At 50.0% G+C, this 26,895-nt stretch overlaps 10 protein-coding genes across 13 annotated transcripts; 4 read left to right on the top strand and 6 right to left on the bottom strand.

Moving 5' to 3' along the window:
* Positions 1 to 194: 194 nt before the first annotated feature.
* FVEG_09073 (hypothetical protein) lies at positions 195 to 2,288 on the bottom strand. The gene has a single exon (XM_018897988.1). It carries the CDS (start codon positions 2,078 to 2,080, stop codon positions 293 to 295), a length of 1,788 nt encoding a protein of 595 aa, XP_018755774.1. The 5' UTR covers positions 2,081 to 2,288; the 3' UTR covers positions 195 to 292.
* Positions 2,289 to 3,566: 1,278 nt separating this feature from the next.
* FVEG_09072 (cysteine synthase A) lies at positions 3,567 to 6,340 on the top strand. Its single transcript, XM_018897987.1, has 7 exons — positions 3,567 to 4,278; positions 4,332 to 4,524; positions 4,577 to 4,700; positions 4,752 to 4,842; positions 4,893 to 4,953; positions 5,002 to 5,362; positions 5,411 to 6,340. The coding sequence occupies exons 1-7, from the start codon at positions 4,086 to 4,088 to the stop codon at positions 5,990 to 5,992; spliced, it is 1,605 nt and encodes a 534-aa protein (XP_018755773.1). The 5' UTR covers positions 3,567 to 4,085; the 3' UTR covers positions 5,993 to 6,340.
* A 1,641-nt stretch (positions 6,341 to 7,981) lies between these two features.
* On the top strand, positions 7,982 to 9,468 carry FVEG_09071 (hypothetical protein). Its single transcript, XM_018897986.1, has 2 exons — positions 7,982 to 8,564; positions 8,622 to 9,468. The coding sequence occupies exons 1-2, from the start codon at positions 8,385 to 8,387 to the stop codon at positions 9,255 to 9,257; spliced, it is 816 nt and encodes a 271-aa protein (XP_018755772.1). The 5' UTR covers positions 7,982 to 8,384; the 3' UTR covers positions 9,258 to 9,468.
* On the bottom strand, positions 9,249 to 12,636 carry FVEG_09070 (hypothetical protein). Of its 2 annotated transcripts, XM_018897984.1 has the most exons (4): positions 12,594 to 12,636; positions 11,981 to 12,485; positions 11,128 to 11,916; positions 9,249 to 11,037 (listed from the first exon to the last, which is right to left on the bottom strand). In XM_018897984.1, exons 3-4 carry the CDS (start codon positions 11,788 to 11,790, stop codon positions 10,030 to 10,032), a joined length of 1,671 nt encoding a protein of 556 aa, XP_018755770.1. In that variant the 5' UTR covers positions 11,791 to 11,916; positions 11,981 to 12,485; positions 12,594 to 12,636; the 3' UTR covers positions 9,249 to 10,029. The 2 variants fall into 2 exon arrangements, with proteins under 2 accessions (XP_018755770.1, XP_018755771.1); XM_018897985.1 differs by lacking the exons at positions 11,981 to 12,485; positions 12,594 to 12,636 and having other exon boundaries at positions 11,128 to 11,972.
* Positions 12,637 to 13,004: 368 nt separating this feature from the next.
* On the bottom strand, positions 13,005 to 15,486 carry FVEG_09069 (hypothetical protein). Its single transcript, XM_018897983.1, has one exon. It carries the CDS (start codon positions 14,869 to 14,871, stop codon positions 13,297 to 13,299), a length of 1,575 nt encoding a protein of 524 aa, XP_018755769.1. The 5' UTR covers positions 14,872 to 15,486; the 3' UTR covers positions 13,005 to 13,296.
* A 252-nt stretch (positions 15,487 to 15,738) lies between these two features.
* Positions 15,739 to 17,682, top strand: FVEG_09068 (malate dehydrogenase, mitochondrial). Of its 3 annotated transcripts, XM_018897980.1 has the most exons (3): positions 15,739 to 16,056; positions 16,232 to 16,349; positions 16,516 to 17,682. In XM_018897980.1, the coding sequence occupies exons 1-3, from the start codon at positions 16,003 to 16,005 to the stop codon at positions 17,352 to 17,354; spliced, it is 1,011 nt and encodes a 336-aa protein (XP_018755766.1). In that variant the 5' UTR covers positions 15,739 to 16,002; the 3' UTR covers positions 17,355 to 17,682. The 3 variants fall into 3 exon arrangements, with proteins under 3 accessions (XP_018755766.1, XP_018755768.1, XP_018755767.1); XM_018897982.1 differs by having other exon boundaries at positions 16,232 to 17,682; XM_018897981.1 differs by having other exon boundaries at positions 15,739 to 16,349.
* A 60-nt stretch (positions 17,683 to 17,742) lies between these two features.
* Positions 17,743 to 22,319, bottom strand: FVEG_09067 (ATPase). Its single transcript, XM_018897979.1, has 3 exons — positions 21,648 to 22,319; positions 18,531 to 21,592; positions 17,743 to 18,476 (listed from the first exon to the last, which is right to left on the bottom strand). The coding sequence occupies exons 1-3, from the start codon at positions 22,002 to 22,004 to the stop codon at positions 17,942 to 17,944; spliced, it is 3,954 nt and encodes a 1,317-aa protein (XP_018755765.1). The 5' UTR covers positions 22,005 to 22,319; the 3' UTR covers positions 17,743 to 17,941.
* Positions 22,320 to 22,961: 642 nt separating this feature from the next.
* FVEG_09066 (hypothetical protein) lies at positions 22,962 to 23,930 on the top strand (the record flags this gene model as incomplete). The annotated part of the gene is made up of 1 exon (XM_018897978.1): positions 22,962 to 23,930. The coding sequence occupies one exon, from the start codon at positions 22,962 to 22,964 to the stop codon at positions 23,928 to 23,930; it is 969 nt and encodes a 322-aa protein (XP_018755764.1).
* A 91-nt stretch (positions 23,931 to 24,021) lies between these two features.
* FVEG_09065 (hypothetical protein) lies at positions 24,022 to 24,870 on the bottom strand (the record flags this gene model as incomplete). The annotated part of the gene is made up of 1 exon (XM_018897977.1): positions 24,022 to 24,870. The coding sequence occupies one exon, from the start codon at positions 24,868 to 24,870 to the stop codon at positions 24,022 to 24,024; it is 849 nt and encodes a 282-aa protein (XP_018755763.1).
* Positions 24,871 to 25,068: 198 nt separating this feature from the next.
* FVEG_16513 (hypothetical protein) lies at positions 25,069 to 26,818 on the bottom strand (the record flags this gene model as incomplete). Its single annotated transcript, XM_018905734.1, has 4 exons — positions 25,069 to 25,830; positions 25,882 to 26,366; positions 26,423 to 26,458; positions 26,506 to 26,818. The coding sequence occupies 4 exons, from the start codon at positions 26,816 to 26,818 to the stop codon at positions 25,069 to 25,071; spliced, it is 1,596 nt and encodes a 531-aa protein (XP_018755762.1).
* Between the last annotated feature and the right edge of the window lie 77 nt (positions 26,819 to 26,895).

Raw genomic sequence — 26,895 nt, 5'->3', positions numbered from 1 at the left:
GACTTAGGTTCCATGTCGATGGGTCTTGAGTTCAAGGGCCCTAGGGAACCGCTGACGGCAGGCCGCGGGAATGCCGCTAGACCGCTGAACTGCCACTGCCCATCGCACGGCAGTGGTTCCACCGACCCAAACATTGGATGGTCGAATTGATTGACAGTAAGCCTCTGAAAACACACGACAAGAATCGATCAAAGCACCTATCGCTAGCACCCGGCTTTTACCTCAACTGAGCTATTAATTCTATTAAGAAAAATACACTATTTAGAATCGAAAACGGACGGTGGATCTCCCTTCAGATATCGACCAACACGTCAAATAGCTTCTGGAAGTCAGATGGAACCCCCAGGCCTGTGATCGCATCCCAGCCCTTTGCTGCCGGCCAGCCTCCTGGGCTGCCACTCTTACTGAAATCGCACGATCGGCTCTCTCCTTTGGTAACATCCTGGAGAGCTGCTTGCACCTCCTCCGAATATAGAACCTCATTAAGCCATCCCAGCACTTCTTTGCCTTTCCGGACACGTGCGTCGTTGACGAGCGCAAGCATAGCTGCGACGACAGGCGCACTTGCGCTGGTGCCTCTAAGACCAACTGCCTGACCTTTCAAGCGAGTGATGAAACTTGTGGCTGAAATAGAGATGTCAGGTACTCCTCGGTTGCTGGCGTTATAATGGCCGTCGAGATGTCCATCAAGAGCCTTGACATAGCTCTTGATGGAAGAATCCTGCCACTTCTCACGAGGGAAGTACTGAGAGAAACCGCCTCCACTGAACTCAGCACCTTCAAAGGGCTCAACCCCAGAAGTGACGCCGCCAACGCTTGTGACCCATGGACAAGTTGCGGGGAATACAGACATGGTAACGTCCTTGTCGCTACCGTCATTGGTTCGACAGGTTGAGTTGCTTGCTCCCTTTGCACCTCCATCACCAGAGGCTGCTACGATGGTTGTACCACGCGCTGTCAGAAGACCGAACAAGGAGCAAACACGCTCGGCGTACTTGCGGGGAACTGAGACTTCGTTGTCGCCGTAAGAGACGGAGAGGACATGAGGTATCTCGTCATCAGAGAGGTCAAGAAGGTAATCGAGGAATTCGAGATACGGCTCATTGTCGTTGTACTCCTCGGGCAGTTCTTCACCATCGCCGTCCAAGGTAGGCCCACGACCATCGGCAAGATAGTAAGTGATATTGGTCGGATATCCGAGGGCCATACCATACTGAACATCAAGAGCCGCCTCGTTTCCTGAGTCGAAAAGTTCTTGCGAGTTGTTGGCACCGTTGATCAACTGGACCGAGAAGTTGTAACGGGCTTCGTAAAGGGGCTTTGCATAGATTCTGAGAAAGTCGTTGCTGTCCTCGTAGTTGGCGTTCTCCTCCAGAAAACCGGCAATACCGAGGCGAATTTGAGAGCTACCATTATAAGCAGGGTAGCTAATGTTGTATTGCTCACGGAGACAGTCGGGGGTGACAGCCCGACTGCAAGGAGTGGCACGCTTCTCGAGCTGTATCGTTTTAAGCATGCTTGGTGTCAGAGCTGGATCGGGAGTGGTGAGTTCCTTCTTGGGTCGCATGAAGTTGGCAATCGGGTGGATGAAGTTGACGGCATTGGCAACAGACTCAGGTACCGAATATTGATTTGTTCGGAGAACAGGCTTCTGGTCCTCAAACTTGTAGAATCCAATCTTGGTATTGAGGAGATCTTCCGCAGCCTTGACAGTTGTCTTGACATGAATCCAATCCTTGTCTGCCGTTGCCTTTGCTGCGACTCCTTTACTCTTCAACCATCCCAGTACCTGGCCGACATCTTTTTGATCCGGATCTCGGAGGGCGAATGCCTCTTTTTGAGTGAGGTGGTTCTGTGTGTATTTCCCAGATGTACAATCGCGTCTTCGTAGGCTCGTCTTCAGGTTGTCGATATCAGGCTGTCGCAAAGCGATAGAGAGCCGCAACGTATGGCTAGGATCGACAGCTTGGTCGATCTTTTCCCATCCGACTGGAAGGACAGAAGTGTCTTCAACTTTGACGAATTTGGCCGTACTGAAGCCAGCCAGGGCCAAGGCTGTAAAGAATATCATAGGAACCATGGTCCTGTTTAACACAGCCAGTGTGCGAGAAAAGTATTAAAGCAAGAAAAGGTGATCAGAAGATTATCGTTTAGGTGCAAAGACGGGAGGTGCCGTCTGTCAAATGAAGTAATTGATATCCCTTCTTCCAAGTTCCCAGTAACAACTGTATGCGAGAACCCTTCCTTTTCGATCGACGAAACAAACACGACATGATCTGTGAAACGACGTGGCATTGTCTATAATATGTATGCTACCAACAAATCCACTGCCATAGGGGGATCGCTGTACTCCGTAATGCCGTCATATTAACGGGGCCCAGCAGCTAAAAATGGCGGATCTGAAACTTCATTTCTTCACATTAAAGCGGGTTTACAATAAAGGGAGGCGTTTTTTCGTGTTGCTTGCACATCACAATATGGAGCTTTGAACTCCAAGCAAGGCAATTAGATCGCAAATTGAGCATTTGAAAGTACAAAATTTGCTTAGCGAAGGAAAGAGAGTTTATAGCTGAGTCGTGTAGGCAACTTGTTTGTCCAGTTATAGCTTTCTTTTAGAGGTTGTTGGGACAATAGTCTGGAGTATGATGCCATGAAATGGATCTTTTTAACAGACAGAGTTGATGCTAACGGCTTCCAGTATCGGCTCGAGGGGAGGAAAGAAAAGCCAGGACCTTGACCCTAAGCAATGAAAATATTAAGTAAATTTAGCCTAAGCTTAGGGTGCTCTTTGCTAAGTTTATTTTGACACCTTGTATTCAGGTTCAGTATTTTCTTGCCCCCTGAGGGCGGCTCCACCAAGTTTCTTTCGACTCCACTGAGTCCATTCTGAGTAGTGAATTGCACGTGTCTGATCACCTGACGATAGCCGCTGGGGTTTTCAGGCGGGGCGGCACCAGCGGGGAGTACCATCGAGCCTCAAAATTTCTCGGATGGACCGATGAACTCCCCGCTACACAACGCCACGCTCTTCATGTTATTGCCTTGTTGTCCACAGAAGCCGAGGATGTTGTGCAGAGACTCGCATTTGCATTTTTATTTACAACTCAATGTTCCGTAAAATACCGCATGACCTCGGGCTTAATAGTCTTGCAAACTCCGAAGTCTCCCAGTCTCGATCGACCATGGGTGAATAGAGACTACTGCACCTGTAGGGGCCGGCTCAACTATCCGCTTTGATCTCAGCCCAGAGACTTCAACTGTCTTGACAGGGCGAGGCGAGCCAAGACTCAGAACGCTCAATCATCTCCGCCTTGTTCGCCCCCATCCGCCGCTAGCTTCGAGTGATGATGCTCAAGAAGCTGTGATTTGTTCTCTTGCTGTCAAAGGGTGCAACTCATCGTTCCCGAGTCACCTCAGACCCATTTGTGCGCAGTCAAGTCCACCAACCAATATCCACCATGTTGCAGGATTCTTTGGCCTTTCAAGCTCCACAGCCGATGGTCCGAAGAAAGTGACGACGACCCGAAGACGCTAGTGATTCTTGTCGAGACTCCTCTCACTGTATTGGTCAACCAGTTTCTTCATCCTAGTCCCGGGTCCCTGGTGGCTTCATCGTGGGGTTTGCAATTGGTCAAAGAAACTACATACCGCAATTCTTACGCACCTTAACCCAGCTCTTTTATTTGAGCTTACACGCTGTGTGCGTGGGATTAACTGTTGCCCACGGCTTCACGCCAATTAAGATGAGCTTTGGTCTGTCGTGCACACTCTCCCCGGAGTTGCTCGAGCATTCAGGCCACCCAGAATTCAGTTGTGGACGTGACACCTGCGCTGTTAGACCCAGAGAAGCGTGGGTGCAAGACCAGCAGGGTTTTACTTCAGCAGCTTGTTTCGAGAGCTATGTATGCTTAAGAACCTGGGCCTATGCTCGGATTGTTGATCCAACTTTTCTCTTTTCTTTCTCCCTCAACCCATCTGCCCGTCGGTTTCTGTGTCTTACAACAGCATATTTCGAGTGACATCTTCATATTCACAGTGTTTATTTGCTTCTATTGATCCTTGCAGGCCATACGTGACCTCTCATTATGACTGCTTCTGAACATCTGAATGTTTTCAAGGGCCCTGAGTCGGTTCGCAACTATTTCGATCCTGAACAATCACCACCTTTGCCCCTTGTTGAAATCCCTGATAGCCTCAACCCATACCGTCAAGATGGTGTCCGAATCTATGCTAAGATGATGACCATGCATCCTGCAACAAATGTCAAGGTGATGCCAGGTTAGTGCTCCAATCTCACACAACGCCACCGAGCATATAGCTGATTCCCGCAGCTATGAACTTATTAGAAAAGGGTGTAGAGCCCGGCAACACGAAGACAATCGTCGAGAGCAGCTCAGGTTCTACTGTCATCTCAATGGCCATGGTTGCTCGCGCTTTTCACGGCATCGACGACGTCCACGCTTATCTGAGCAACAAGACAAGTGAGACAAAGTTGCGCATGATGCAGTTCTTTGGCCTCAACGTGTAAGCAGCATAGCAGCTTTGCCCTTCAAGATAACGACTAACAAACGAAAAGGACTCTATTTGGTGGACCTGCTCAGCCTACACCTGTCGATGAGCGAGGTGGCATTCGGGCTGCAGCTCGAAAGGATGCAGAAACTGAGTCTGTGTGCAGTCCCAATCAATACATCAACGACGATGTGAGCTCTGTGCTGTAATTCGCATGAAAAACCATAACTAACAGGTCGCAGAATTGGAAAGCCCATGTGCGATGGACTGGTCCTCAAATCCACCGTCAACTCCCCGAGGTCAATGTGATTGCTGCGTCAATGGGCACAGCTGGTAAGGCTCATATTCTTTTAATTCAGATCGTTAATTAACAACCGATACAGGCACTATGACCGGACTCGGCACCTATTTCAAGCAGGCGAAGCCTTCCGTGTACAGAATTGCGTAAGTACACTGCCCTGAGCCTACACGAATGAGATCTAATGTTTATAGTGTATGCACCAACGCTGGAGAACGTGTTCCTGGCCCTCGAGAATACTCGTTAATGAGTGAGGTTGAGTTCCCATACCTAGCATCTCACGATGCTCTCGAGGAAGTTGGCGCCCCAGACTCATACTCCCTTTCATTGGACCTTACTCGACAGGGTATTGTCTGTGGCCCCTCATCGGGCTTCACTCTGAAAGGATTGTTCCAACGTATTGAGAAACATAAGCAGGAGGGCACGCTATCGAATCTCGCTGGCCCTGATGGCGAGATTCACTGTGTTTTTATGTGCTGCGATCTACCCTTCCAATACTTGAATGAGTATTTCCAGAACTTGGGCCCTGAGAAGTTCAGCCCTCTTCGCAACGAGGTACGTCAGATTGTTTCATTATGGATAGCATTAAGCTAACAGAATCAGCGTTTGAGGAACGTTGATCTTTACCGATACGACGATGCCTGGGAGCTCGACTCTTTGACTGCTTTGTCTAACTACTTCACCATTCACCCTCTGGGTACTCATGATACCGTTTTGTCACTCGCAGACCAAATCGACAAGGCTCTGACACCTTCGGTCAATACCCAGATTCTTGATTTCCGATGTTCGCCAGACTACGATGCTTTCCATATCCCCAACTCGGTCAACATACCCCTCGACGCACTTCGAGATGGACCCTCCAGCGGTAGTCCTTTTGCCAATCCTGCTGATGACTGCGCCATGCTCGAGGAGCTCTGGCTAGAGCTTGAGAGCCTCTTCAACGTTAAGGACAAGGCCGGCAACAGAAATGCTAGCGCTGAAGCTCTCATGTCTATCCTTCGAGGAAAGAGAGTCTTGACACTTTGCTACGATGGTGACAGCTCTCGTGTTGCCAACAGTGTCCTTCGTGCCAAGGGCGTTGAGGCAGAGTGCATCCGTGGTGGCTACAGTGCTCTCGCCAAGTTGCAGATGCCATGTAATGACACCTGCGCGGTTGTGTCTGTTCCCGTTTCTGTTGAGGTCTGAGCTGGAGTATCTTCAACTTACTTGCTAGTATTTGGGTCCATCATTCCTTTCACACATGAGATCCGGCTGGACGTGCAGTGGGCGTCCGGGGCCGGCCGATGTCAACAAGACATGGGAGTTGAGCTATACAGGAGTTATTCTTTCCTTTTTGCCTGATTACGATTTATGGCCGAGATATAAAAGAGTATAGTCGCTGGTTAGTGCAAGCTTCAACGCCACAAAGCCATGCGGTCGGACAGGTCAGAACCAGAAGTGCAGTGGGTTTCTGGGTTCTGCGATGGATTTTCTTGAGTACGAAATATACAAAATTGTAGAGACCCGTGAATATACTATCCTTGACCCCGTGAACAAGAGCTCTCAGTAGCAATGTTTACAGTGACGTTCACAATGCTGGTAGTAATCTTCTGAGTCCTTGAGTGAGTATATGGGCTCTCCGAGCTTGATAAGACATCCTTCTAGCAAAGTTCTAGAAGGGTTATTGAATAACTCTAGAAGAGATGGGATGGTTTCGGGGAAGTTGCTGGCGTTCCGCGAAACGTGTGGCGATAATGATTTATACATTCCTTAACGCATACTCATCGCTGGAATAGGTAATTCAAGCGCCCGGCGCACTAACGTCTAGGCTTATACCGTCAGCGAGGGTGTTGAAGATAGTGTGGTTTGGAAGGAATGTAGACAGAAGTCAAGAGTGCTTGTCTCAGACATAGCAAATAACCTACAGACGGACGAACGGGAGATGGAGTCAAACTGAACTCTTACATAGAGGGAGGCCCATGGAAAGGAAATATGACAGGTGTTAAACCAAACAACTGTATTGTACTGTACCTTAGAGTTAGTCTATCCGGTTGAGATGAAGATCAGTGGATCGTCACGAATCTACGACAGTACCAACACCGGCATTGCTTCACTTTGACACATCAGAAGCAACGGAAGAGATACTTCCATTGTTTAGCCCCCAGTTACGAGTTGGAATAGTTAAAGTTCCCGTTCCTGCATCCATTTCCAAGCCACAGTCCATAAAAACTCCAGTACCTTAGCAGTAGTGCAAGTTACAAAGTCTCGACTTAGCGACAGCAGACCATCAAAGATGCAAGGAATGAGGGACGGGTGACCCGGTCTCCTAGCGTAAAACACCAAACCGGTAACCAAGCTAGCCAAGCCGCCAGGTACAGGTCATATGATCTGCAGTGACAGCACGTCTTATCGTTAATGTCGCTGGATACAGCCTTACTGGTAAGCTTATAGGGGATGGGCTTATGTGAAACGGCTCTGTGAGGGTATATTGAGTCAGTTTGTTGAAGGTCCCTAAAGGCGAAGAAAATAACGATGGACGATGAATAGTAGTTTGAGGTTATCATCACAACGGCCAACTTGTATTCCAGAATAGAACGGTTGCCGAAATTTCGGAAATATATCTAGATATTGGCAAGTCCATCAACAAAAAAGCTTGATAGTCTCGTAAAACACATTCTCTTGAACCGCATTATTCCCCTTTCAGTCCCCAAATCGCCCCCACACCAAAAGCGTCAATAGTTCACTTCCGCATTCGACCTTGCGGCGTCAACCTCGATGTCCACACAGAAATAGTCCTCCACGGGCCTCTTTTCTAGGTCCGATGAGGATTCCTTTCTTTTGGGGCTTGGAGCTAGAAGAACCCAGGAGTATTGTCGCCGGATTGAAGGCATTGAATCCAGCGTTTAACGGTTCATGCTGAACAACAATTTGCATTATCGTTTCGTCATACAAGCGACGAGATGGCAGTGACTGTTTCATTAATACCCTTGCTCCCAGATCGTCGGGATGAGGCGTCGTCACACATGTCTCAGAGGTTTCAGGGTCTAAGCGAACCAACAAACCAAAGACGCCTGACATTTCTGTATCCGAAACAATCAGCAGCCCTGCATCGAATCAAGTCACCAATGGAACCGCTGCACGTAACGCAGAATCATCTGTTTAACACCACCTCATAATTAGAAACAATATATACCCTTCAAAGCGCCTAATAAAACCCTTAACTCTAAACCAGGCACGAACAAACATGCCGCCCTAGAACAGGCCATGGCGTCGGTCGAAGCCGTATCACGTCCCCCAGTCCAAAGAGTCTAGCCTAAAGCTTATATCCTCTCAAATCAACTATTGAAATGGAGGGGAGGCTTGCGTATGTATGTACTGTACTTCGTAGACTATGGGACGGGACAATACAGGGGCCTTGTGGATATAAACTCGAGCCTTGCCCAACCCGTTCTCAACAAGGAAGAAGAGAAGATGGAGCGCGGTTGATAGTGTCTCACTTTGATACACATCACGTTTAACACTCTTTCATTTTTCTTTCCCTTCTTCAATTTCTATACCACTTCACACTCCTTTTTTTCAACATCAATCATCCATCGCCATGATGAAGTCTCGACGAACTCAACGATCCAAGTCTCTCCCTAACAATCAATCGCCCAAGAGATCACTCTTTTCTATCATTTCTCGCCGGCTTTCTCTTAGTTCCAGACGACGCGCCAACTCTGTTCGCTTGTATGATGACAGTGAAGACGATGACACCGTCCAAGTGATTCCTCGAGAGGTACGGAATAAGCCCCCAGTTCCCCTTTCAATGCTCCTTTCTCACATATCTTCATAGATCCAGCCACCCACACAATCTCGCTTTTCTAGACGAGCCTCCCGCTTCTGGTCTACCTCAGCTGCCAACCAATTCGATGATGATGACTCTTCGCCTCAATCGCCCACATATCCCCCCTATGGGGGCGCTTATGTCCCCCGACACGCCGCAAGCGACTTCTCAAAGACAGCTTCCAACCGCCTCACCATGATGGCAGAGGCAGACGAGACAACCCTCTGCTCATACAACCTTCGCACCAACAGGACCACCAGAAGCTTCGGCATAGACGATGAGCTCGACGTGGACCATCGCGAACGAGCCCTCAATGCTCTGACTGCCAGACGTAGCATCGCTCTCTCAAGCGAATCAAGTAGCGAGAGTACCAACGACTATACTCTCTTCTTGGCCGACGCTGCAACTGGCCCGGATGCCCGACGACGAAGGTCTGCTGCTGCATGGGCTGAGCTCGAGCAGAGAGCTACGGCTGCCACTCGAAGGACCAGCGGCACGGATTTCCTCATGGGTCGACAGATGCGCACGCAGAGTAGTTATCTGGGCTTGCCTGGCAGTGCATATGACTCTTCCAGGCCAGCAAGTTCAGTTGCTGTGAGCATCACCGAATATATCAGACCAGCACAGACCGGCAGGGTTTGGTGATGGCTCTGTTCCCAGAGCACAGAAACCAAGCATGAGATGTGACATATGACTGGGTGGAAATCTTCGTTAGGCGTTCTTGGGCAGGCGTTATGTGTATATTTAGAGTGTAAATCTGGCTAGGGTTATCTAGGTGAAACCCAAATGTCTTGACCACAAGCGCGACTGCGCACACTTAAGATCAAAATAAACCACGTTCCCTTTTGATCAGTCAGTTCGTGACTCGGCCTAGTTCAAACGGCCAAATATCGGTATACGTTGTGCATGTATCCATGACCTAGAGAAGTCTTCAGTGAAGTGAGTCGGGCTACGGATGCAATGTGGTATTGATAAATGCCACAGCCCTATATATATGAAACCAATTGCTTCAAACGCCAATTTTGTCATGGCGATATTCGCGATATCGCGGGACACATGATTCGTCTCATGCCTTCATGCAAGAAGCTCTGCCATCCCATTATACACAAATGAATATCCAAGCACGGTCAGATGCACCATACCGTAGTTAAACACGCTGGTCTGTAGCAAATACAGACCAATATAATATTCCAAGGCCACAAGGGCCCACCCGCTCCGTAACTCCTCTCATACCATCCTGCTCCGACAGTGAACAGCTCTCGACACCCTCGTTAACCTGACTCTCACAAGGGTATAATATGACAAATCGCGAGGTCCAAGCGCGGCACCAAGATACCTGGGAAAACAGACCCTTATGTGGTAAGGCAACACGAACGAGCGGCGCCTATCATGACCACACATATATATCAACCCCTTATTACTGCATGACTCCCGCGACGGCCCGTCTTGGAATCAAAATCTCCTCATCATCAGAGCTGTCGGCTGCCTCCACGCTCGCCTTATCCAGCATCCTTTCTATATCTTCATCTCTCAGTGGTTTTCTTGTTTTCCCGCTCCCTAGCCCGATACCACTGGGCAGCGAGAGCGTCCCTCTTAACTGACTTCGGCTACCAATGGTTCGCCTTCTAGGTGCTGCCCTGTTCTGTGCAGCATAATGTTGCTGTGGTGAGTCCAGGTCCATTGGCGACCCAGGTGGCGGGGCCATGGGTGATTTATCATAGGGAGTTTTTCGGGTTTGCTGAGGTTGCCGCTGTGATGTAGGAAGCGGTTTTCTCGGCCCTGAAGGCAACGCGTGTCGTGGAGGAGGAGGTCGAGCCATGTCAGTGTTAGGTCCTGGGGATCCTGTAGGGGAGAAAGCGTGCTTCAGATTGGCAGAGTTGCCTGGACTACTCATGAACAACAAAGTCTCGATAGCATCTTGTTCCCTAACATTTTGATGCGGTGACATGAGAACTGGGTCGCCCATGACGCGTGATTTGGGTCCATGTGGCACAGTTGGGGGTTGGCCAGGCGTGTGAGGCGAAGCGGAATGAGAATGTGTCAACATATTCGGAGTTCGATTGGGGTGGGAGTTGCGGCGTGGATTCGCATGGGAGTTGGGCACGGGAACTGAAGGCCTGATGGGTGCTGGGGGCGCTAGTGCAGGCTTGTTCCACGCTGAACTTGGAGGTGTATTTGATTTTCGACGTTGGCCAGCAGAGCCGTGTGGATGTGGTAGAGGAGCTGACGAGGATGGTGGCTTGCTCATGGGTATTCGAGGGCTTGCCGAGGAACCCTGTCGGTTATGTATTGTTGTCGATGTGCTTGAGACTGGAGATGCGGCTTGGGACGCCATATTCTCTACCTCTTCAAGTGAGTTTGACTGCCAACCCTTATTGACCTTGATCATGGCATACGACAGACGCGTCTTTAACTCGTTGGACAACTAGAACAAGCGTGTTAGTCGTGGCTTCACAAGCAATTGAGCACGTCCTTGAACGGAGACGCGGTTCTCGGGAGATGGCATTCGACATACCTCTCCAATATGGCCACCTGCTGCTGATGTCCTGCTCACAGCGCTTGGGTTTCTTGAATGGCTCTTTACAGGACTTTGGCTATCCGTACGGCTTTTAACCTCTCCATCGGCCATTCGCTTCCGTGAATTTGCGGGATCTGTTGCGATTCTGTGCTGAGTAGCAGCAATCTCGGACAGCTGTAACAACTGGCTGTCCTGACTTGATGGGCCAGGTGCGCAGTTGCTGGCATCGCTGGCTGGGGGTGTGAATGCGGGATCTGTAGAAGTGGTCATGGTGGTCTCTTGCGAATCGGTGTTTGAGTGAGGGTGGCTCTGTGTAGAGCCATCGTCGCGGTCGACAGAGGATTTGCGCTGCATTTTGGCGATAGCTGCGACAACGACGGCATGGGCGGTTGTAGTTCCCGCTGTTGAATCAACAGCAATATCGCTGGCAGGCGCAGGCGTAGGCGTTATCGATGCAATCGGGTTTGAGTGGGAGGCTCGCGAGAGCGCGTCGGCCTGGGATGGTACCGCGAAATCCCCACCTTGTCGCGCTCCCGTAACCGTCGCTGGTGCTGTCTCAGTGGGAGCGTCCAGTCGGGTATCTGCCGTTTTGAACGGGGGAGGAGGCGCAATGCGATTGTTATCCAGCGCAATTTCAACCAGAGGCTGATTTGGACTCATGACAGGAATAGGAAGCCTCCAGGTTTGGAGTTGTGAACGTTGTTAGGGCGAAGATAAAGTCCAGTCGCTGAAGAGGGACCACAATTGGAGGGATTCCAGAACGTATAAGCCTAGCACGTAGATCCGCTGCACAAGTGAACCCTCACTTTTAGTTAACTTAGCTCTTAGGTGCTGGAGAGTGCAGACCGACAACTGAAGTGGAGGGCGAGCCCCAGAGAGAAAGGCCTAGGGTCTAGACAGGTGCTGAGACTGACCACGCGGCGGGAAATCCGTGCCACCAAGGGAGCTAGGGAATAATTGGGTTTTGACGATTCGATACGATATCCAATGTTGTCTTGTTTATTTACGATTATTCGATGTGGAGCCGTAATTTAATAGATTTGAAAGTGATGAAGTGAAAATTTAGCAAGAAGCTCGAAAAAGACAGATATAAACTGCAGTGAGTCAACTGAAATAGGGTGCCGTTTTACACCTGCCTACACTGGTGTTTGTGGTTTGGCATGGTCTCAACGCGGTCTGATACGCGACTTGGCTTGACTCGAACACAGAAAATACCTTAAAATGTGCGCCTGCATGGGGACCCGACAAGCCAAGCCCAGACCCGAAATCTGCTAAAGACACACTAAGCTTTAGTGGCTGCAGGGTTGTCCTCGGGCAACTTGCAGGGCGTTCATCCGCTGAAGTTACAGCACTGACTTTCCCATCTCGTCAGTTACACAAGCCAGTCGGGTCGCGTGCTGGAATAATGTGACAACAGAAGAAATACGATGATGCTGTAGGCGCGGGAGCATACGAGTACATACTTCAACGTGGTGATGGCAAAAGCGAGAGGGTCATGATCTGAGGTGTCCATTAAAGACCTCATTCCCACTCATGCACCTCGAAAATACAAAAAAGCCGCGTGGCGCTGCAAGGTTTTGGGAGGACTTTTGAGAAACGATGAGATAACGAGCTTGCGCAACGCGCGTAAGCATCAGTAAAAACACTCACGACATGATTGTTGGAGTAGAACAGCACACGACACTGTAGCAAATCACTTTTCGACATCAGACCTCAGCTTGAATGCAGACGAACGAGTACGACAGCAATGACCTCACCCCTGTAACCCCAACTTCGCCTGTCCCCCTCATTCAATGGGACCCCATGACACGCTTGGGCCAGCCAGAAACGTTGATGACGCGAGATCACGTGGCAATAGTAGAGCATCATGATTGTGTGTGGACTGTCCTCAGGGACCAAGAAAACACCAGACCTCAATACAGGGTATCAAAATAAACTATACAAAAGATATCCTAAACTGACCCTAAATCTATATCAAGTTATGCAAGTCTTTCTGTCACTTAGGATCGAGGTCCCGAGTTTTCTTTCCTCCCCTGGACTGTGTAGTAAACATTGTCTACTTGCAATGAGAGGGACCGGCTGGGATAACATCAATGCACTGCCAGTCTATTATGATGTGAAAAATCTCTATCTTCCCCAGAGATAAGTTTCATCATGGCCTCTCAATCATCCACAAGCTGGCTCATCACTTCTATCATGCCCTTGAACCCCTCCATCCAAAATCACTTCCTCGTTGTTATTCAGATCATGCTGAACCCTCTGCCATCCCTTCTTCTTTCTCGACTCTCTTCCCTCAACCTCCGCACCCTTGCCCTTTGCATCAAACACAGGCTTGATCAACGCTCCCAGTAGAGGATTGCCGCTGAAGGCTCCGCCGCCTCTTCCACTCTTCTTGTTCGCCGATGTCTCTGCAAGTACGCCATTGTCGACAGGGTCCTCGTCGGACTCAGGAGTCACAGGCCTTTCGACTGCTGCCATCTTGCGAACAACCTTGCCGCCAACCACGTCAATGCTCACAACTTGCTTTCGCTTCTCGTAGTCTGGCCGCGCGTTCCACTCCATTTCTCGAAGCACTTTCTGCTGGCGTTTCAATTCTCTTGCTCTCTCCTCAGGAGTTGCCCACATGCTGCCTGTTCCTGTAAGCGCTCCACCAACATCAAAATCAGCAGCCTCATCGCGGACTGTCGTTCGCCTGGCATTTTGTGCTTGGAAATTGAGAAGCTTGTCGCGATGCGCACGAGCCTTGGCTTCAGCGTCGCTTAGTGAAGCGCCGTCGTTGCCGCGTGGTTGAGTAAACGGCGCTGGGGTCCTGGCAATGTCAGCACGACGGTTGGCGTCTCGGTTAGCTGCCATTCGCTCGCGGCCTCGCTCTTCCTTGAGCTCCCGGACCATGGCTTGGACATCATCTGGCGTCAACAAAGGGCTGCCGCAGAATGTGCAAGGTCCAAGACCTTCCTTCATGCATATCACCTTGCCGCATGAGAGACAATTTGGCGCAGCGCCTTGAAGCGGGTGCCGTGTAGCGACACAATTGCACTTCCTAGACTTGGAATTCTCCAGTGTAGGATTTGTTGAGATTTCCAGCGCCCTGATAGCAGCGTCGAGATCAGAAATGGCAGTCGAAGCTCCAGCCATCGGCATGCCTCCAGCTATAGATATCTTTGTGCTCGGAGCTGGCTTTGGCGTAGAACTCCGTGATACAGGCGTAGATTTAGGCTTAGGTTTCGATGGTCCTTCCCCTATCAAATAACCAGCTGAGGCATGCTGCTTAGGTGGAGGCTTTGCGGCAGGCTTAGGGTCTGGTTTCGGAGTGTTCGATCGGGATGCATTGTTGCTGCTGGGTGCGCTCGAACGCTGAGGGATGTAGTCAAGGCTCAGATCCTTTTTACTGTAAGTTGTACCCGCAGGTGCAGCATAGTCGTTGACTTGTCTTGCCTGCGGTGTGTGAATATTTGCCTTCTTCTTTTTTGGTTGCCGTTTCGTCTTGGGTACGGCGTCGATATTCTGTGATTGGGGTTCAGGCGGTGCAGCGGCATTGGAGTACGGTGAGGTCCCGGGTGCTGAAGTTTGCCGTCGGGCGTTAAACGACGATATAAACTCGATGGCCTGTGGAGAGTCTCCTAGGAGGTTTCCAAAATGCTCTGCAGCCTCTGTTGTGGAGAGAGTCGAGGCGTAACCTAGTACTTGCTTAAGCTCATCGTCGGGAAGCGGTAACAGCTGCGACAGCTGTGCGATCGACATGGCTCGTTGTTCTCGTGGAAAAGGGGTTCCTGAAAGATTTCTGGATGTTCAATGTGGCTAAGCGACTGGGCTTTTTTTTCGTTGACAGTGAAGAATGAAAGTTGTTAAAAATGGAATGTTGACGTCGTTGAAGAAGATAGCTTGAAGCTCCCCCGCCAAACTTCATAGCCCCTCCAAAGGTTTAAGAGCGTTCTGTTTGCTGACTCACACGCCGACTTTTGCCCTTCAATCCCTCCATATTGACAGATTTCCATTGCATAGCAAACCAACAGCCTTCGTCCCTTTGACATCTGCCTCCAATCAAAGCTTTGCCTTGGAAATATGTAACTTTCCAGTCAACTTTGACTGGTTTTGGCAGTTGTTCGGCTGGCTGAACCAGCTAAGAAATAATTTCACCATGAATGCAACAGGGTATTTGTGCTCGGCTCTTTTGTCGTATGCCGTACACGTGCAGCTGTTTTATGTTTCTTTCCGAGGCACCCGTAGAAATCTGATATATGAGCCATCATGTGGTTCTGCAAGCGTAAAGCCATTGATCCGCTTTATGCTGGATGTTCACGGGGCATGGATCCATAAGTCCAGCAATTCGGTGTAAGTCGAAGAAGCTTCTTACAGTGTCGGATGAATGGATAAGTGAATGATGTCGAAGCGAGCCAACCAGGCAGCCAGGATGCTCAACTAATGCAGTCTCAGTTTGCTTGATTTACTGACATATTCCACCTACGATCTAGTGATCAGATGGCCTAGACAATGTGGTGTTCAGCGCAACACTTTTGAGACTTGAAATCTCCTCAGAGCATATATGAGCCATCGGGTATTTTAAAATTGAGAGATTCACTAGATGATCATAACAGGTATTTGATCATGTAAGAGGTTCTTATGCTGTCTGTCGTGTCTTCTCAACAATCGAAATTCCGAGCCTCCTCCGCTCCGGCCCCTCAGCTCGATACGCTAAACCCGAAATGGCATAATATGCCTTGAATTGCGTCGCACTGGAGCTTCCCCATCCTCCTCCTTCCGGTTCTCCCTCCCCGTATTTAAAGTGCTCATCGCCAACCTCTTCTTCTTTTCCACCCGCATCCCGTCCTCTTTTACCCTTTTCTCCAATTGAAGAGTTAATCAATCGCAAAAATGTTCGCCGCATCCCGTATCCAGCGCCGTGCTTTCTCGGCCACCGCCCGTGACGTAAGTTAATGCCCTCACTCATGAGCGCACCGATTTGTGTCTTTTGTGGTTTTTTTCCTCTTCACCGATCGACACCGGTCCGGCTGTTGAGGGGTCATCATGAGATCAAATTTGAGTTTCAGAGCAGCTGAAACCGTTTCAATGCTTCCAACAAGTACTAACATGCCTTCTATAGCTCTCTAAGGTCACCGTTCTCGGTGCTGCCGGTGGCATTGGCCAGCCTCTCTCTCTTCTCCTCAAGATGAACCCCCGCGTCACTGACCTCGCTCTCTACGATATCCGTGGCGGACCCGGTACGTAACGACATCACTAGATGCTCTCGGTCGAGGTCAAAGGCAACTGCGAATTGGCATAAATGAGAATCGAGCGACGGTCATGCTGATCATGCTCGCTGTAACTCAATTCGCCTTTGTTGCCACCTCGCCAGATCTGGACCACCAGCTAACAAGTGAAATGCAGGTGTTGCTGCTGACATCTCCCACGTCAACACCAAGTCCACCGTCAAAGGCTACGAGCCCAACGCTGCCGGCCTCAAGGAGGCTCTCTCCGGTGCCGAGGTTGTCCTCATTCCCGCTGGTGTTCCCCGCAAGCCCGGTATGACCCGTGACGATCTCTTCAACACCAACGCCTCCATCGTCCGCGACCTCGCCAAGGCCGCCGCTCAGGCTGCTCCCAAGGCCAAGCTCCTGATCATCTCCAACCCCGTCAACTCTACTGTCCCCATCGTCAAGGAGGTTTTCAAGGCCGAGGGTGTCTACAACCCCAAGACCCTCTTCGGTGTTACCACTCTCGATGTTGTCCGTGCCTCCCGATTCGTTTCCGAGATCAAGGGCACCGACCCCAAGGACGAGAACATCACCGTTGTCGGAGGCCACTCCGGTGTCACCATCGTCCCTCTCTTCTCTCAGTCCAACCACCCCGACCTCTCTTCCAACGCTGAGCTCGTCAAGCGTGTCCAGTTCGGTGGTGATGAGGTTGTCAAGGCCAAGGATGGTGCTGGCTCTGCCACTCTTTCCATGGCCATGGCTGGTGCCCGCATGGCTGACTCCATCCTCCGCGCTGTCCAGGGCGAGAAGGGTGTCATTGAGCCCTCTTTCGTCGAGTCCCCTCTCTACAAGGACCAGGGTATCGAGTTCTTCAGCTCCAAGGTTGAGCTCGGCCCCGAGGGTGTTGAGAAGATTCACCCTCTCGGCAAGCTCGATGCCAACGAGGAGAAGCTCGTTGACGCTGCTCTCGTCGACCTCAAGAAGAACATCGAGAAGGGCGTTGCCTTCGTTGCCTCCAACCCTCCCAAATAAATGATCTCTGGGCCCGCTTCGAGCTTTTAGAGAACAACCTAGCTTAAAAGAACTGGGTGTTGTGGCGAAAAGGGGAAAAAGGATAGAGATAAACTCTCAGTACGGATGTCTTTCGTGTGAGGATCGGGAATAAGAGCCGGGGTGTATGAGCGATTGATATACCCATGCTTTCTTTCCTACTGTTCTACCACCTCTATAGACTTGGAAATCCGGTCTGTGTCTGTACTATAGCAATGAATGAAAAAAATACCCCAAGATTTTGTTAGTGACTGAATTTGACCAGCAAGTGAATGTTGATACTACAATCAGAGGTACTCCGTAGTCGTCTGGACACAGCGTTACAATCAATCTGGCCTTTGCCAAACAAATGGTTGGTCACTTTGGGCCTTGGTAGCAAATGAAAAATAGGTTATGTTCATAATCAAGTCTACTCACCAATAGTATTCACCGTCAAATTAGCAGGCTCCTAACTTCTCCAGCCTACCCATACCTGATAATTTCCTCCTGTCTATGATAGTACGCTTAGTCTAAAGCCTCCCATGAGATCTAAACCAAAATCTCAATCATCTCATTATGATCGAGTAAGACTATTGAGTCCTTCCAGTTCGCCACTCCTCAATCTTTCTTCGTCGCTCCTCGACCTTGCGCTCAAACTCAGCAACCTTCTCAAGTCTCTTTTGCTCCTCTTCCTCGTCCTTCTTCTTCTGGGCGGCGGCGCGGCGAACAGCCTCCCTCTCCAGCTGCTCAGGTCGTCGCTCGGCAATATCGCGGGGTCGGTAATCACTGAAGAACTTCTTCAGGGTAACCTCGATAAGCCAGCAAGCACCGTAGTCGATGACCATGACGGCGGTCATGTTGGTTTTGAACTCGTCCGAGAAAGGAACAAGCTTCATACCCTCGTTGATGTCGGGGAAAAGCTCGAGAGCACAGGCAAAAGCCAGTCCGGAGACACCGACGATACCGTAGAACATACCTTTGTTCTCGGAGAGAGACTCACGGAAGGGACGGCCTTGATAGTTGATGGCGAAGGTAGAGATTTGCTGGATAAGCTGGAGAAGGTAGACGGCAGAGTTGAGCAGAGATGGAGCAAATTCAGCCTCAAGATCAACATCCTCAGAGCGACTATAAAATGTTAGCTATCATATCCGGCCCATGAAGTATGCAGTATTAACTTACGGAGCAAGTCTATCGCAGAGTCGGGCGATGTAGATCAGAGTGACGATGTGAACAGCAAACTGTCCCAGAATAGAGCCGATGATGTAAACGTTGAAGATGTTGGGCTGAGGACGTTCCTTGCTGAGGCCCTCGACGACACGAGCGCGAGAAATGCTGAGGAAGCAAACCGACATGAGCATACCACTGATGGTATACTGTGTGTCACCAAACTTGATACCCTCAAGATACAAGACGGACAAGGAGTAGGCGGTAATAAGACAGTTGAGAGCGAGAATCTTGTACATCTGGATAGTGGCGACGAGAGTGCAACGACCCTGGCGGATGATATTGGGGACAGCAACGACGTTTCGGAGTTTGGATGTGAAAGGAGCAGCAACTGAGGCATCGCCGAGCTTGAGAGTAGGAGGCTCGTCATCGCCCAATTCAGCCTCCATCATACCAGACGCAAGCTTGTCAGCGAAACCGGCGGCCTTCTTAGCAGCCTCTCCTTGGCGGTTAGCGTGAGGACCAGCATCCATAAGAGCCTGAGCGCCAGGAGAAGTGATGGTTTCGAAATCGAAGCCCTGCGACTTGGCGTATTCCTCAGGGGTAATATTCTTCTTCTGAGCTTCACGCTCGATAGCCTTCTGAAACTGAGGGTTCTGAGGTCCAGGGGGGTACAAGTGGGCAATCATAGCTGGGACAGGAGGATTGGGCTGGTTGAAACGCTTCATGAGGTCACATTGCTTCTGATACATCTCCTTCATCTTAGTGTTGCGGGAATGTTCGGCAATACGGGTGAGATCTTCAGGTGTTCCGTTCAACAAAGCAATACCAATGTGAGCCTGCTTCAAAGCACCAACATCGTTGGTACCGTCACCAGCCATCAGAGTGTAGTAACCCATATCCTTGAGACCAAGGAGAATATCTTCCTTTTGCTTAGGGGAAACACGAGCGTAGACCCAGGTATGACGCAAAATCTCATTCCAGGCGACTTGTCCCTTGAACTTGGCAAGAGCGTAACCGGTAACGCAGATATCCTTGGAGCGAATGATCTCGGGGTCAATGGGCTTTGTAGGGTCGACCTTGATGCTGACCTTATCATCAACACTCTTCCAGACGAGCTTGTCACCGTTGGAATTATCTTCGGGGGCATCAAGGATGAGGACGTCACGATCAACGATCTCAACCTCACGAGCGACATGGACGGCGGTAAGGGGGTTATCTCCAGTAATCATGACAACGCGATGGCTGCTCTCGTTCAACATCTGGACAGCCTCCTTGGCATCATCCTTGAGCGGGCAGTGCAAAACGAGGAAACCGGCGAAGGTCAAGTCAGACTCAACCTTCTCTCGCTTCAGATCATTGATTTTTCCAGAACCAAGCTCAGTATCGATAGTCAGCTGCTTGTAAGCGAGAGCCAGAACACGAGAACCCTTGCGAGTGAAGTACTTGTAAGTCTCTTCGTAGTCATCGGGGATCACCTTGAGCATCTTCTGGATGGTCTCGGGCGCACCCTTGACACCAGCGAAAGTACCCTTGATCTTGTGTCCGGTCTTGATATCGTTTCCGTGAACCATAGCAACAGAACTTTGACGCTTGAGGGCAGACGAGAACTGGAATCGACGCTTGATCTGAACGGTACCATGTGTACTGCCAGCCTTGTTAGTGCTCATAAGGGTATCGTTGCGACCAAGAGTCCAGCCAAGTGAGGTCAGAGTAGCCTTCTCCATAGGGTCACCAACGATGTCTCCCTCGTCAAGCTTGACAAGGGCGTGGGCTGTGGCAAGAACCAGCTTAGTCTCGAGAGAAGCCTCTGTGACAGCAGTCATGGTAGAGTGCGCACCATCCTCCTCCTTGGTATCCTTGATCTCATCTTCATGCCCAAGAGCCAGCCCAGCGATACCCTCAACGACGAGATCCTCGCCAGTCAGGGTACCTGTCTTGTCAAAGCAGGCCACATCAACACGACCAGCGAAGGGAATTCGGAAGGGCTCAGTACAGAAGATAGCCAGCTTAGCCAGAGCTGCCAAACTGGTGTTGACGGCAAGACTAAGCTCCATGGGGAGCTCAGGGGGAACGACACTGGTAACAATCAAGACACAGTCGAGCATGAGCTTAGAGCGCTTGCGGTCCTTGCGAACACCCTCGTCCCAAACATACCAAGCGGCAGCAATGGCGAAAATCAGAAGGAACAGGATGAAGAAGAGAGCCTCGGCGTTGTTGGCAGATACTCGTTCAGTGGAGTAGATCATAGTTCGAACCAGGTTACCCTGAGAAGTCTCGAAACCAGTCTTCATGACGATGGCCATAGCACCGTTATCTGGGGGAGGTGGAACACCAGAGGAAAGCTTAGGCTTCTCCTGGTCAGGGTTTCCGTGCGTGATCTGGAGAACCTTGGTACCACCCCACAAGAAAGCGTTCTTATCGAGACCTTCAGCGTCCAGAGGAACATCGGAGGGTCGAAGTTGGATAGAGTCCTTGAGGAGAGGAGTACTCTCGCCGGAAAGCATAGCCTCGTTGACAATGGCGGTACCCTCGACCAAGAGCATATCACAAGCAACACCACTATCCTCCTTGGTTCTGTTGACAGAGGCGAGGTCGCCAGGGAGAAGCTCGTCACTTTGTACCTCGATCCACTTGCCCAGACGGAACACCCACATATCGTAGGGCTTGATGCTCATGCCACGGAACTCGTTCAGGGTGCGCTGACGCTGCCAGACGACAGTACTCTCGAACACGACAAGCATGAAGAGAGTAAAGAGCGAATAATACCAGTACTCATCAAGCATCCAAAGTCCGACACAGAATATCTGGAAGACGAAGAATGGGGCGACTGCGTGCTCCTTGAAGAGCTCGGTGAAAGTGGGCACCGGAATATCAAAAGCATTCTTGCCATAGTGCTGCTCAACTCGCGACAACTCGGTCTGGGTCTGGATACCCTTGGAAGTCTGGAAGTGGCCGATAGAAGGCTTGGGCTCGACATCGATATCGTACTTGAGGGTTGTGAAAGACTTGGTAGTGGGATCGTAGAGGAAGCGTCGCTTCTGGAAGAGAAACGAAGTGTTGAGCTTGCCACCAGCCTGCAACGACGATGTTAGTAATTTGAGCTGTTTCTGAATATCAAAATCTCCCCACCTTATCGCGAAGAAGCTTGCAAATCTCGGCGGAACCGGCGTTTGCGATGGGAATGACCTTGATCAACTCCGCATCCTCGACATCCTTAGCCTTGGAGGCCTTGAATTTGCCCTCAAGATCAACACTCCAATGTGTGCTGAGCCAGACGAGAGACTGCAGAGTGATAATAGTTCCAACCCAGACGACAGTCCATTCCTCGGCGCCAATGTACTTTTCGTAGAGCTCGGGGCTCAAGTAGAATGCGAAGAAGATGGGCCAGATAATAGTAAAGGGCCAGATGTATGCGTGGAAATGGAATGACAACGGGCGCAGGAGCTCGGCGTGCTTGATCTGCGGGTTGTCGACGAGGGGTGCCATGATGGGCGAAAGGGGTCGAGATAGGCGTATCTCGATCTGGGGGTATTTTCGAGTTTGAACTATATCATTAGATGAAAATGTTTGACTCTTTTCGAGTGTTTGCGGTTGTCTGCCCGCGAGTGGCTAAATTTCCCAATTTCTTGGTTGCAACCTGCAAGTCGCGATCTGTACTTTTCGTCGAGGTAATCGATGGGTTTGGCCCACGCCACGCTTAGTACGGTATGGACCGGCGTCCCGGAGCTTGTCATCCACCGATGGCGTCACGTGACACCTGACGGCCCGCCATCTGCTTCCAAGAGTCTCCATTGCCTTCTCAATAACAGCTGCCTAAGCACATTCTCAGCGGGAGAGTTAATTTAGGCTTAATACGGTTCAGGAGGCGAATGAGAAACCAATGTTTTCGGGGAAGCAGGAACAGTGATTGAACCCCTCATTGGAACATCAGAGGACAGCCCAGTATGTAAGAGGGAAGACACTTAAAGAAATGTCTCAGACCCAAACCTGTGTCAAGGTACCATTTTCTATCTCCCAGATCTGATCTGATCAAATCATTTGCCAATAGTACCCAATAACTACAATTTAGCGAGCGCTACTGGCATCCATGACATTTCTTCGGTAGAGTAAGCTTGTCTAAACGAGAAACCTTACGAACCAGCCAATCATGTAAGCGATCTCTGGCATCTTCCAACATCAACCTAATATGTATTGTGAATTCATTTTGCTCGTGTTAAATCACTCGGGTCAATGGTTCCGATGGGTGATGTTATTTCTCCATTGCCGACATTAGACAGGCAACATGAGTTGATCTTGTTCGTACCCCTCACAGTAGCTCAACCTTCGGCCTCGGGTATATTAAGTAGATTAGATATGTGTATAAAGGCCCAAGTAACCGTAAATGTTCTCTCCGGTCAAAGAGACAACTCACGTTCACGATTATTACGTACCTCCTCGTTCGTTATGCCTGTTCAATATGATACTGAATTCGCTGAGGCGCTGGCCCTTATCAAATCCGGCCGCCCGTCAGCCCCCCCTGAGACAGCCCTCGAAATGCGTCACAACAACCACGCTCTGTTTCTAAAAGTGTTTCTCAAGCCACCCTCTTCTGATATCGTTGAACAGACAGACTATACGGTTGAGAGTTATGATGGCGTACGGATACTCCTTCGCCGGTATGCAACACCAAAGGTCCTGAGAGTGAAAGAACCACAACCCGCAATTCTTGTGATTCACGGCGGTGGCTTTGTTTCGGGCACTGTGGAAATATGCGGAGGAACCAATGCCGTTATGGCGCTCGAAATTGAAAGACCAGTGTTCGCGGTTGACTATCGCCTTGCACCTGAGCATCCCTATCCTGCAGCTGTGGAGGATAGCTTTGCGAGTCTCAAGTACCTTATAGATCACGCAAAAGAGCTAAATATCGACCCATCCCGGATATGCGTTAAAGGTAATAGTGCTGGCGGAGGCATAGCTGTCGGGACTGTACTCATGGCTAGGGATAGGGAGCTCGATCCACCGGTTGCAAAGCTAATGGCCATATACCCTGAACTGGACGACAGGACCTGCCATCCTCCTGATACCGAGTTTCTGAAACTCGCTACTTGGACCGCACAACACAATCAGCTCGCATGGAAGGCTTATGTTGGCGAAGATAAGGCTGGGAAGCCAGACGCAGATGTTTCACCATATGCAGCACCAGCGAGGGCTCAGAACTACAAGGGGCTCCCATCTACATACGTGGACGTTGGAACTCTCGACTTATTCAGGGATGAAGATCTAGAGTTTGTGAAAAGACTGTTGGAAAACAATGTCGAGGTCGAGTTTCACCTCTGGCCTGGAGTGCCGCACGTATTTGAGTTCCTTGCGCCTGGTACAAGATGGCATCAGCGTGCTAAAGAAGCACAAAACGACGCCTTAAGAAGGGTTTGAGTTAATATTGAGCCAAAGCATATAGAGAGAATAAAAGGCTGCTTCAATTATGTCAAGTCCAGCCATATAGTCTAATCAGTACGCGTTAACATCAGTGTTTCCCTAGAAAGCTAATAAGAAGCTCCGATATCTTCTCTGGTTGATCCTCAGGAGAGAAATGGCCAGCGTCCTCCACAATTATCAGTTCTGACCCAGGAATAGCATCGTGAAGCTTGTAAGCCCAATCAACCACCTGCCAGGCATCATCGGCACCCCAGATTAACTGCACAGGTAGTTTCTTGAGTTCACCAAGACGAGGCGCCACTTCTAACGTGTGCTTCGGATCATAGTGTCGAACTTGATGCTCAAACAGACTAGGTTGACCAATGGGACCCGAGATATAGTCCAGATATGTATTGAGACTTGACTTCTCAAGCTTGTCCGGATTCTTGACGGCGGACAACAGCCATTCTCTGAAGTGAGCTCGGTGTTGGTCACTGTCTGTCTTGATCAGTGCTTCAAGGCCATTCCGCATTTGCTGTTTGGTCCGCTTCGAGGGGTAGCTATCGAAGCTTACGACGTCGATAAGAGTTAGAGATAAAACTCTCTCGGGTGAGAACACAGAGAAGCGCTGTGCGATACCACCCCCGATATCATGGGCAATGATATGAGTCTTCTCTAAACCCCAAAGGTCCAAAAGGCCCTCTAAAATTGCGACTTGGCCTGTCATTGAAGTGTCGACAGCCGAGTCCCATGGGCGTTCAGAAAGGCCGAAGCCAAGAAGGTCAAAGACGTGGACCTTGTAGCCACCATCGACGAGCTTTGGTACAATGTTGCGCCAAATGAGGGATGAGGACGGTGTTCCATGGATAAGGACGACTGGGTTTCCAGTGCCGTAAACACCATAAGCGACACGGCTTCCCTTGATCAGGGCGTTCTCTGTGACGATTGGTTTCACCATTGTGGTTCTTGAATGCGCATGCTTCGATGAGCGATCCAAAGGCCCTATCATGGGTACTTATAGAAATACATTAATAATGCAGAGTATGTCGTCCGAAGGGCGCAACTGGAGACAGATGACAGATGTGATGGAGCCGGCACACAACCCTTCCAGCTAGACATCATAGGTGAAAAACAAACCGAAAGCTCGAGGAACTCATTATTTGTCCGACGATAGCCCTGCGTCTCGTTCAATGAAGCGCGCTTTGACCCCTATCAGCATTGACAAGAAATACGACCGATTCTTGTCTTCTGGAGGCACGTCGATCTCGATTTTAAACTCCTTCACCAAGGCAGGGACGACCTTGAAGACTACCAGCTCTGCTAAATGTCGTCCTGGACATGATCTGGAGCCGCCGCCCCAGCTGAGGTTGACACGTTCCATTGTACGTGCTGCGTCGGGGTCTGCAGTCGACCAACGGGCTGGGTTGAACATATCCGAATCTGAACCAAAGATCTCTGGGTTGCGATGTAGAGCTACTGGGTTACAACCCACAGTTGTGTTTGGTGAGAAATAGTAGCCATGAAGATGAAGGCCTTCTGAGGGGACCTTGCGTGGTAATGACATGCTGATGACGGGATACAGCCGCTTGGCTTCCTTGATGAGTGATTGCGTCTCTGATAAGCGAGTTGCAGTGGAGTATTCAGCGGGATTACTTGCTCCAAGAATCTCTTGAAATACTTGTGCTTGAACATCATCGTTTGAGCCTAGTAGCGCAAAGATCGAGGTAAGTGTTGATGCCATGGTCTCATGCCCAGCACCGAAGTTGGTCACAGCCATCTTGCGAAGGTAAAGTTCTGTAAAGTTAGGTTTCTCTTTATGTAGCTGGATCAAATCCGCTAGGAGATCTTTGCGATCATCTTTATTGAGCTTGGATTTCGTGGCTGCGTTCACACGTCTTGAGACTCTTTTGCCGACATCCTACGCTGATCAGCACCGCAACACTTTACAATACCGTCGAAGTTATCTCACCGGAAAGAATGGCCTGAAGTCCTTTGGCGGTTGGAAGTTTATGCCCCAGACAGTACTGAAGAGTCGCCCGATTGACTTGTGTAAGAACTCCAGCTTAGCAGCCATTGGGAACAAACCAAAGACACTCTTTCGTCTCCAGCCATGGTATGCGTGAGCACCAGAACCATTATCAGTGCCGTTCTTTAGCATTCCTGGCGACCAGGATAGCACGATCGCACCAAGGCATTCGACGGCGATGATGTGCATCCACTCGTTGAGTTCAACCTGAGCACCGTTCAATGTCTTTAGCTTGGCGATACAGCGTGCAAGAACCTCATCAATTGCAGCTTCATACTGTATCAGATTGGAAGTCTGATACACAGGCCCAATGAGTCGGCGTTGAAGGCGGTAGCGTCTCGCATCTCGCTCTGACAGAAGATCGAGATTATCTTGGAATTCGGGGTTGAGATGCCAGTCGATGTGAGGCTTGCTCAAGGCAGTTGCCACTATACATGGATGTCAGTTCCCGCCTTGCTATTTCATGTGAACAATTTGGTATTACAGTAAAAGTCGGACTTTTCATAGCCACTCCCACTACCTGATGAAACTGTCAGTTGACAGTTGTGTATGAGGTGAGAAACGAACTGTAAATGGCATGGAAAGCCTCTTTGCTATTGAACCATACTTCATTAGGACCAACACGCACAACAGGTCCGTATTTTCCATGAAGTGTCTTCCCAAGATATGCCATGCGCCCCATTCGAGCATTATATGCATGCCAGAAGCTTGAAATCGCCGCCAGTCTTGGTCCAGGAATACGCGCCAGAGGATGGAGGGATACCCGGTAGATGGCGATAGTGATCGTCAGGATGAACAACGAGAAAAATATTCGCGAGAGGACCTGGGCTAGGAAACTGCCTAGAGATTGGATCCCGGTGAATATATAGGATAAAGGCATTTTTTTAAGACCGAATCATCACAACGGGCAAGACTGGCAAGACTGGCAAGATCTGGTGTAACACCATGTAGTCGAAG

This window comes from Fusarium verticillioides, chromosome 5 (genome assembly GCF_000149555.1).
Source record: "Fusarium verticillioides 7600 chromosome 5, whole genome shotgun sequence".
NCBI classification, from domain to species: Eukaryota; Fungi; Ascomycota; class Sordariomycetes; order Hypocreales; family Nectriaceae; genus Fusarium; species Fusarium verticillioides.
This window is presented reverse-complemented; position numbering and strand designations above follow the sequence as displayed.

What these genes read in the sequence shown, in the direction of transcription:
- FVEG_09073 (XM_018897988.1), bottom strand. Translation starts at nt 2,080, where the DNA reads ATGGTTCCTATGATATTCTTTACAGCCTTGGCCCTGGCTGGCTTCAGT.
- FVEG_09067 (XM_018897979.1), bottom strand. Translation starts at nt 22,004, where the DNA reads ATGGCACCCCTCGTCGACAACCCGCAGATCAAGCACGCCGAGCTCCTG. An exon ending in GCAAGCTTCTTCGCGATAAG is followed by an intron (nt 21,593 to 21,647) that starts GTGGGGAGATTT and finishes TCGTCGTTGCAG; the next exon opens with GCTGGTGGCAAGCTCAACAC. An exon ending in CTCTGCGATAGACTTGCTCC is followed by an intron (nt 18,477 to 18,530) that starts GTAAGTTAATAC and finishes AACATTTTATAG; the next exon opens with TCGCTCTGAGGATGTTGATC.
- FVEG_09068 (XM_018897980.1), top strand. Translation starts at nt 16,003, where the DNA reads ATGTTCGCCGCATCCCGTATCCAGCGCCGTGCTTTCTCGGCCACCGCC. An exon ending in TCTCGGCCACCGCCCGTGAC is followed by an intron (nt 16,057 to 16,231) that starts GTAAGTTAATGC and finishes TGCCTTCTATAG; the next exon opens with CTCTCTAAGGTCACCGTTCT. An exon ending in CGATATCCGTGGCGGACCCG is followed by an intron (nt 16,350 to 16,515) that starts GTACGTAACGAC and finishes AGTGAAATGCAG; the next exon opens with GTGTTGCTGCTGACATCTCC.
- FVEG_09072 (XM_018897987.1), top strand. Translation starts at nt 4,086, where the DNA reads ATGACTGCTTCTGAACATCTGAATGTTTTCAAGGGCCCTGAGTCGGTT. An exon ending in ATCAATACATCAACGACGAT is followed by an intron (nt 4,701 to 4,751) that starts GTGAGCTCTGTG and finishes AACAGGTCGCAG; the next exon opens with AATTGGAAAGCCCATGTGCG. An exon ending in CCTTCCGTGTACAGAATTGC is followed by an intron (nt 4,954 to 5,001) that starts GTAAGTACACTG and finishes TAATGTTTATAG; the next exon opens with TGTATGCACCAACGCTGGAG.
- FVEG_09071 (XM_018897986.1), top strand. Translation starts at nt 8,385, where the DNA reads ATGATGAAGTCTCGACGAACTCAACGATCCAAGTCTCTCCCTAACAAT. An exon ending in TCCAAGTGATTCCTCGAGAG is followed by an intron (nt 8,565 to 8,621) that starts GTACGGAATAAG and finishes ATATCTTCATAG; the next exon opens with ATCCAGCCACCCACACAATC.
- FVEG_09069 (XM_018897983.1), bottom strand. Translation starts at nt 14,871, where the DNA reads ATGTCGATCGCACAGCTGTCGCAGCTGTTACCGCTTCCCGACGATGAG.
- FVEG_09070 (XM_018897984.1), bottom strand. Translation starts at nt 11,790, where the DNA reads ATGAGTCCAAATCAGCCTCTGGTTGAAATTGCGCTGGATAACAATCGC. An exon ending in CAGGTGGCCATATTGGAGAG is followed by an intron (nt 11,038 to 11,127) that starts GTATGTCGAATG and finishes CGCTTGTTCTAG; the next exon opens with TTGTCCAACGAGTTAAAGAC.